This window comes from Lathyrus oleraceus, chromosome 1 (genome assembly GCF_024323335.1).
Source record: "Lathyrus oleraceus cultivar Zhongwan6 chromosome 1, CAAS_Psat_ZW6_1.0, whole genome shotgun sequence".
In the NCBI taxonomy this organism is placed as follows: domain Eukaryota; kingdom Viridiplantae; phylum Streptophyta; class Magnoliopsida; order Fabales; family Fabaceae; genus Lathyrus; species Lathyrus oleraceus.
In genome coordinates, this window is record NC_066579.1 from 119,655,060 (window position 1) to 119,663,827 (window position 8,768).

The 8,768-nt window shown below is 34.2% G+C and overlaps 1 protein-coding gene across 2 annotated transcripts; it reads left to right on the forward strand.

Moving 5' to 3' along the window:
• The first annotated feature begins 931 nt into the window (after positions 1 to 931).
• Positions 932 to 8,411, forward strand: LOC127121004 (ATP-dependent zinc metalloprotease FTSH 7, chloroplastic). 2 transcript variants are annotated; one of them, XR_007803282.1, is made up of 14 exons: positions 932 to 1,846; positions 3,239 to 3,289; positions 3,387 to 3,503; positions 3,663 to 3,728; positions 4,093 to 4,278; positions 4,371 to 4,457; positions 4,549 to 4,662; positions 4,765 to 4,889; positions 4,985 to 5,093; positions 5,284 to 5,409; positions 6,493 to 6,816; positions 6,897 to 7,020; positions 7,527 to 7,705; positions 8,131 to 8,411. XR_007803282.1 is itself a non-coding variant. In XM_051051625.1 (13 exons), exons 1-13 carry the CDS (start codon positions 1,019 to 1,021, stop codon positions 7,649 to 7,651), a joined length of 2,382 nt encoding a protein of 793 aa, XP_050907582.1. In that variant the 5' UTR covers positions 932 to 1,018; the 3' UTR covers positions 7,652 to 8,052. The 2 variants fall into 2 exon arrangements, 1 of the variants encoding a protein (XP_050907582.1); XM_051051625.1 differs by lacking the exon at positions 8,131 to 8,411 and having other exon boundaries at positions 7,527 to 8,052.
• Positions 8,412 to 8,768: the final 357 nt, after the last annotated feature.

Here is an 8,768-nt window from a genome sequence, read left to right on the forward strand (position 1 = left end):
AAGCCAAGGACCAGGGTTTTGATGAACCGTAGATCAGAAAGTCAAACCAGCAACGCACCTGAATACCGACTATCCCTGATTAGGGTCTCAAACAAAGCTCAAAGCTCCACATGCAACACCTTAAACAATGGACCCACAATTAGGGTTTAGAAGTCAGGTTAATTACATAGAAGGTCAAACATAAGATCGCATAGGAGCAAAGTCAATAATTAGGGTTTCAGCCCATAAGGTGTGCAATACCACAATCTTCAAGCAAAACCCTTTTTTTTACCAATCATAAATCTTAAATCTATGATGCTTGTTAGCAAGTGTTAATAATGAATGAATGATCCACATGAATGAAATATGAATAAGTCTCAAACCATAAGTTAGATGAGAAGCGAAAAGGGATGACAAATTTTAGGATACAACAAAGATGAAGATGAAAGTTTTTTTCATTTCATGTTTTGTTTGGAAAACTTAAAACACGTGGCATCGTATAAAACGTGAGATTGAACGAATGATTCAGAACAACTGAAAAATAAGACGCAATATGCATCATAAAATTAGACAATCCAAATCCCATATCAACCACAACTTATGAGATGATTTGATTATTATTTTTGTTAAAAAATCTCAATATTACATGCTCTAAGACCTCTTGTACTTTACTATAATAATCAAGTGCTGGACATATCATTTATCCCCATTTTTTTTAGGAGAAAATGTAACATCTAGAGATAAATTGCATTTAGTTAGCGAGAGGCTAAAAAGAATACTAGGAGTAGCATTTTTAAATTAAAAATAAATCAACAAGTACAAAAATTTAAATTAAATTAAAAATTCAACTATCAAAATCAATCCAACGGCCTAGATTTGATGTTGGACCACCCCATAGCTTTCTCTCTCTTCCCACCATTGGTACTTGAGAGAAAACAAGAGGATTATCTCTGAAAAAACCTCACCTATATAAATCCCTAAACCACTCGCACATGCACGCAAACAACAAAAATCCCAATTTTCTATCTTTCCATTTTCAATGTCAGCGTTGGATTATTATCTATCTCCTTCAACAATTTATCTTCATTCTCACACCATCAAATCCAATTTCCACCACTGGCGAAACGCACGTCGTTTTGTCCCCAATTCATCACCCGTTAGGGTTCTTAGAGACGACAATTTGTTGAAAGATTTCGGAAGATTCCATTTATGGAGAGGCTTAAAGCACAATAACACTGATGGATTCAGAAGAGCTGCAACCGGTGGTCAGGAGACCGATTCCGGCGAGAGTAGTGGAGAGAGTAAAGAGGTTGAAGTTGAACCGGGTTCAGGTGGATCCGGTTCGAATCGGAGGAAGGAGAAGCAAGGGAAAGGTGGTTGGTGGTTGTGGTTAGGTTCTTCTAAAACTGGGAAATGGAAATGGCAACCTATGTTGAAAGCTCGACAAGTTGGGGTTTTGCTGCTTCAATTAGGGACTGTGGTTTTTGTTATGATGTTGATTAGGCCGCGAATTCCCTTACCTGGGTCCGAACCGAGATCTTCCACGGTGGTTTTGAGTGTTCCTTATAGTGAGTTTTTGAGTAAGATTAATAGTGATCAGGTTTTGAAAGTGGAGGTTGATGGGATTCGTATAATGTTTAAGTTGAAGTCTGATTTGGAAGGTGGTGAAGTTTCTAGTAGTAATAGTAGTAGTAGGTTGAATCTTGAATCAGAGTCTTTGGTTATGAGTGTTGCCCCGACGAAGAGGATTGTTTATACTACAACTAGGCCTAGTGATATTAGAACTCCTTATGAAAAGATGCTGGAGAATGAAGTCGAGTTTGGATCGCCTGATAGACGTTCCGGTGGATTCTTCAACTCTGATTGGGTAAGAAACCTTTCGTTATTCATGGTTTGTTGTTACTCTTATAATATATTAGAATTTAGCTCCACAAAACTGGTCACTAAGATGAGAAATGAGAGATGTCCATCATTTGTCATTTATAATCAATCATTATGATGAGTGGCCTCATGATTTAGGATAAACTTTGACACTATATTAGAAGTTGGGTTGTACATTTCTCGCACAAAATAAGATTGCAAGGCGAGGGATCTCCATTCTTCACTACATATAGTCACGGTTGATGTTAAGCCCATATCACTATCACTATCTAATGTGACCATATCACCTGTACTGTTATTGTTCTGGAAAGTGGAAACTCAAATGATAAGTTATACTTACCTCAACAATTGAATCTACTTAGGGAGTGTTTGGGACGGGAATTTGGAGGGGAGGGCTTGTTTTTCTTTTTCTAAATTAAACAAGCTATAAAATGTTTCTAAAAATGAATGTAGTGTGATTGAATTGTTATATGATCATATATCTTTCAAGTTTTTAAAATCTCAAATATATATTAAAATATAGACCTAGGTCTAGCTCTCCAAAACCCTCCCAAACAGACCCAAGGTTGATGTTGGAAGGAGGCTGGTGATTTGAGGATTAATGTATATTTGATGTGCAAACCTTTGGAGATCCAAATATATTTAATTGTTTAGACTTTAGAGGCAGCAAGCCTTTGGAGACCCAAAAAGAGAAATAAGAGTAATGGTTCTTTGATTCTTTCTCCAATTACAGTCTTTCTATTAAACCACTTAAAATTGTGTGACTGCTCAATGTCTATGAACTAAAGACTTTCACCTCAAGTCTTTCTTAATTTTTGTAGGATGTACTACTTCACTGTGGACCAAATCTTATGATACTATTTAAAAAGGATAGTTTTTGAAAAAACATAATAAACCCCCTTCCAGTGTTTGAAATCCTACTTTTATCCATCTGTTGACTTTGATAATGATGGTAAATTCTTGGTTTCTTTGCTTACTTTATTATGACATCAGTTGTGGAAATTATCAAGCTGGAGAAATTATAGTTTACATGATTTTTTAGTTATATACAGTAGATTCTGCTCTATGAGAATTTGAAAAACAGTTTCATAAAAGAATTGAATGCTTTGATGTGGTTAATAGAAGTTAATGTTTGGGTTGGCTTCAGGAATTAAACTTGCTTACAGTTCAAAAAATCCTTCAAATCATTTGCTAAATATTCCATATGTTGTAATTTGTTATATTACCAGATAAGTTTCTCTTTTAGTAATGTATTTTGCTAAAACATACAGTTGTGTAAGATGTTTGACTTCTTATGCCAGTTCATTATTAATTTCCGTTGTTTGTTGCGTTAACAGTATATCATGTGACAAGCTGACTTTATTTCTCAATTTCACAGATAGCCATGGTTTTTGTTGCTTTACTGGCGGGGCTTCTCCTTCGTTCTCAGGTGAGTTTGATTTCTTCCCCGTTTATCTTCTCTGCCCTACCCAAATCATTTTTCCTAAACTATTGCAATGATGTCTAGTAATTACATGCTATGGCAGAATACTCGCAAATCAGGAACTTCCACTGGTACAAAATCATCTGGAAAAGGTGAAACAATAACTTTTGCTGATGTTGCTGGTGTTGACGAGGCCAAGGAGGAGCTAGAAGAGATTGTGGTAAGCTGGACTCTCTTCAGCTCATTTTCAGCACTTAAAGTTAGTGGTGCAAATGAGGCTTTCTAGTTTCTATCCTACAATAACCTTCTATTTTTTCATTCAGATTTTTTCTGGTGATATAGGGAAATAATTTTGGTTGTGATGATGCTCACTTGCCAGGAATTTCTTCGAAATCCGGATAGATATGTACGACTTGGAGCTCGTCCTCCTCGAGGTGTTCTCTTGGTGAGATATAGTCAGAGATATATGTTTGTTTGGGGAAGGGATTGTATATGGGAAATGTCTCTTGTCTTGGGGAATATTGTGTTAAAATCCAACAAAACTTTATACTGTATTATACTATTATGTTAACTGTACTTTCTCTTACTTAAATGAGTTTCACCTTGCGAAATACCAGAACACAATTATGTTTCATTGAACTCATCGTTCCAGTAATAAATCTTTGATTAGCTTCCACTTACACCTTTCCTGCATGATTGTGCTTGTACTTCATATGTGGACTATTTATGCCTAAGCTATATGCAATCATATATTGTTATTTTGTGAGTTTGACATGTATGGAGTAAATATTTTTTGGTTTATCTTACAGGTAGGTCTTCCAGGAACAGGTAAGACTTTACTAGCAAAGGCTGTTGCTGGAGAAGCTGATGTGCCATTTATAAGTTGTTCCGCTAGTGAGTTTGTTGAGTTGTATGTTGGTATGGGTGCTTCCCGGGTGAGAGATCTCTTTGCAAGGGCAAAGAAAGAAGCACCGTCCATTATATTTATTGACGAGGTAAGAATATGGACTCTTTTGTTGTGTAAGAAGTTTAGTATAACATTTACTATTTAATATTCAACAAAATCAAAATTTATTTTGGTATGCAGATAGATGCTGTGGCTAAAACCCGGGATGGTAAATTTCACATTGTAAGCAATGATGAACGAGAACAGACCTTGAACCAGTTGCTCACTGTTAGTATTCCTTGTGTTATTTATTTCTTGTGATTATTTGGGAGGCGGGATTATGGAACAATCAGGCTAATATGTTGAAACTATATTGCAGGAGATGGATGGGTTTGACAGCAATTCAGCAGTGATTGTTCTTGGAGCAACTAATCGTGCTGATGTCTTAGATCCCGCACTTCGCCGACCAGGAAGATTTGATCGAGTAGTTACGGTCTGAATTCAAGTTGTAATGCATAAATTCATTTGGTTTTTATAGTGATATAAAAAAAATCTTTTTATATATCTTTTAAAAAATGTCATGTTTTCTCCTTAGGTGGAAACACCTGATAGGATTGGAAGAGAATCCATCCTGAAAGTTCATGTTTCTAAGAAAGAACTTCCTTTGGCCAAGGATGTTTACATTGGCGACATTGCTTCTATGACTACTGGGTTCACAGGGTAATTGTGATATTTCTTTCACATGATATACCTTTCCCCCCTTTAAATACATTGAGAAGATTGGAAGTTTGATCTGACACATGGTATCATTGAAGGGCTGATCTTGCAAACCTAGTAAATGAGGCTGCTTTATTGGCGGGGAGAAAGAACAAAGTTGTTGTGGAGAAAATTGATTTTATTGAAGCTGTGGAAAGGTCAATAGCTGTAAGTAAATGTGTTTTGGATAATATTGATTTCATCCACAATCTCTCTTGGTGGATGTACAGTTGTAATTTATGCTAACAGTTTGTTCAGATTTTTCTGTCAAATCACAATGTTAAAATGGAAAATTCGTTCGGTAAATTGGCTCCTACTTTACCAATTGTGGATAAAAAGACCAAACTACTTGTTCCAGGGCATAGAAAAGAAGACTGCCAAGTTGCAAGGATGTGAGAAGGGTGTAGTTGCACGACATGAAGCTGGTCATGCCGTAGTAGGCACTTCAGTTGCAAATCTTCTTCCTGGACAGCCGCGTGTTCAGGTAGATCATGGAAGATGCTCTGTTCTTGATTTCTTGGCTATTTGAATATGCTGTTGCCATTAAAGACACACTGGTTTTCTTTGACCACTTAAACCTACTTGATTTTTGTGGAATTATCGCACTAATGAACTACTTTTGCGTCCCAATTATAAGACGTTTTGACTCTTTCATGCAAATTAAGAACCATAATTATTGTTGTATGGGAAAGAGAAATTATGCATTACTTTACAATATTGCTCTTTATGAAAGAGAAATTTAAAGAATTGGAAGAAGAAATAATAATAAATAATATAGGGTATGCTGGAAAAAAAAGTCATTAATGTTGCATTGAAATTGTAAATTGACTTATAATTTGGGACAAATTATTTTTTTGACAAAGTGACTTATAATTTGGGACAGAGGGAATATATTTTTATGCTTGAAATTACTCTGATGTTTGATGATTTCTAGTCCACATAGGCTCTGGTTATGAGATTCTTAGTTTAATGACTTGTGACATATTATTTTATTTCCTTTTTCTTTGAGGGAGATGAGTGTACTTTTAATTTATTTCGTTTATTTTATGGTGGGAAATTAGAGCAAATAATATATTTGTTGTGCATGCTTCAATAAGTATAAAACAAATTACAAATCAAAGCATCTTGCTACTAATAGATAAACATTTTATGGACGTATCTATTGCCACTCACTCCTATTTTTCCCACTACTGTCCTACTAATTTATTTATTCTGTGTTTAGAAAATTCCTTTCGATGATTAGTAGTAGTTCCTCCTTATCAAACTAGTAAGTAATAATTTTTATATAATAGTTATATTATAGTAATTTTTGTTTATTTGATAAATATTAATTGTTTTTAATTTCCTAATTACCTAATTACCTAATTATTTTCAGTTATGTGATACTTCTTCTTTTCATTTTTCTTTACAACAAGACACACTATACTCATCTTAATGATAAAAACTGAATAAATAAAATATGGATAGGGATGAAATTCAATTTTGAGGATAAACTGTGAATTCACCACTTAACTGATCTCTTTTAGGGATATTCCAATGCCTTACTGTCTTGTGTATGTTTTTTCAGAAACTAAGCATATTGCCTAGGTCGGGAGGGGCGTTGGGCTTTACTTATATTCCTCCAACAAATGAGGACAGATACTTACTTTTCATTGATGAATTGCGTGGTCGTCTGGTGACCCTTCTTGGAGGACGTGCAGCAGAAGAAATCGTTTATTCTGGTCGAGTTTCAACTGGTGCACTTGATGACATACGGCGAGCAACTGACATGGCATACAAAGCTATTGCTGAATATGGTCTTAGTCCGACAATAGGCCCCGTGTCAATTTCCACTCTTTCTAATGGTGGAATGGATGAGTCTGGGGGATCAGTTCCTTGGGGAAGGGATCAGGTTAAATATTTCATTAACTTGTTTATTTTCTTCAATTAAAAATTCTCCGTATGCTTATTTTAATAATATGGAAACAACAGGGACAACTTGTTGATCTTGTTCAAAAAGAGGTGAAAGCATTGCTTCAATCTGCGCTGGAAGTAGCACTTTCTATTGTACGAATTAATCGTACTGTTGTAGAGGGTCTTGGTGCTCAATTAGAAGGTAACTGTACTTTCTTTATTATATATAGCAGCAGTGTTAGCATTTTCACTGTCTTGTTTTCATCATTTTATATATTTGAATTGCATTTCTTTTGATGCTTTCTTCTTTTGTTATCGTTACTATCATCAGAGATGTTGCTCTTGTAAGCAAGGCTAAATCCAACTTTCTGGTCAAGATTCACATTAAATTGCTGGGTGAAATATGTAATCATGTTAATTTGAAAATACAATAATATCTAGGGGCATTCATGTGTGCTGTTTTTTTCTATGGGATCAATTGAATTTGCATAAAAATTTAGATTGCAGATTTTTAATTTTCAACTTTACCCCAGCAAAATTCTGTAGTCTGATATAATAAAATGATGATGTGAAAATGTCAGGTGCTGTATGCTTCTATCTACTCTATAATAGGCATTATCCATTTATTAATGATGTCAAATCAATATGTTTTTATCTAAGCCATGATGTTGTAAGTTGTAACACTGCTTTATTGCTTGTGTTGTTCAGAAAAAGAGAAAGTAGAGGGTGAAGAGTTACAGAAGTGGTTAAGATTGGTGGTTGCGCCAACAGAACTTGCAATTTTTATGGAAGGAAAGCAACAGACCCTTCTCCCATTGCAGACTGATTCCTGAAACTGTTAAAAGAGTTGTCTATTTATGTGTTTCCGGTGTGAAGTGGAACTTGAGGTATGATTTTTGACACGGTTCAACTAAAGTTAGTGAAATTATATCTCAAATAGCATGCCTTGCAACAACATTGTATATTCCTGTAAGGTGAACTTTGGCATCGTTTTTAGTTTGTGCCAACCTGTTAGTTGTATTTACTCACCATTCACTCAACCGACCACAAGGAAAACAGAGAATATGATTATGAGTAATGGTAATTTAATTTGTATATTGACTATTATTTCAGTCATGTCACAAAATGTAATTAATATATAGTTGTATACATTAATGATTAGGTTAAATATGTGGTCCTGCATCATGTTACACCAAAGTATTTGATTGAAATTGCAAGTAACATTGTTAGTTAAGGAGTCTGTTGTCAATTTCTCACCCATAAATCAAGCTTATCTATCAATCTACAGTTACGTTTGTGCAATTTCTTTCAGATTTTTGCTTATGAATTGATAATCATACCAAATGGGAGAGACAATGCTAGTATGTGCGTAATTGACAGTTCTAGAGTTGAAACTCATGGCAGTGTTAAAAAAGCTTGGAAACTTGTATTTGATTTTGTGTGGTTATTAAACCTGAACTGAAAATCAAAAGAGATACAAAGAGCTCAGCTGTATTACCTTCCGAATTAAATTGTAAGGATTGAAAGCTAAATGGTGCTCGACCATTTTATAATTATTACAATCACATTAATTTATAAATACTATGTTACAAATATTTTTACACTGGTCCATCATAATAATTATATTATTAAAAACGTATTGAAACCAATATCTTTAAAATTACATAATATAAAAATTTAACTCATAAAAATTATCTTTTTATAATAGTTGTATTAATAATATTTTTTTTCAAAACTTAATCCAAATAAACAACTATATAATAATAGAGCAGCAAAATAAAAACAAATAACTAGTGTCGTGTAAAAATTATACGAAACCTTGACATAAAATATACTTATGGTTCATTCTTTTTTTCATCTTAGTTTTTCATTTTAAAATTTAGTATTTTGGTTATCATTTAATAATTTGAGATTTTTGTGATCAGTATATTTTTACAAAGGTGACAATAA

What these genes read in the sequence shown, in the direction of transcription:
- LOC127121004 (XM_051051625.1), top strand. Translation starts at nt 1,019, where the DNA reads ATGTCAGCGTTGGATTATTATCTATCTCCTTCAACAATTTATCTTCAT. An exon ending in GATTCTTCAACTCTGATTGG is followed by an intron (nt 1,847 to 3,238) that starts GTAAGAAACCTT and finishes TCAATTTCACAG; the next exon opens with ATAGCCATGGTTTTTGTTGC. An exon ending in TTCCTTGGGGAAGGGATCAG is followed by an intron (nt 6,817 to 6,896) that starts GTTAAATATTTC and finishes TGGAAACAACAG; the next exon opens with GGACAACTTGTTGATCTTGT.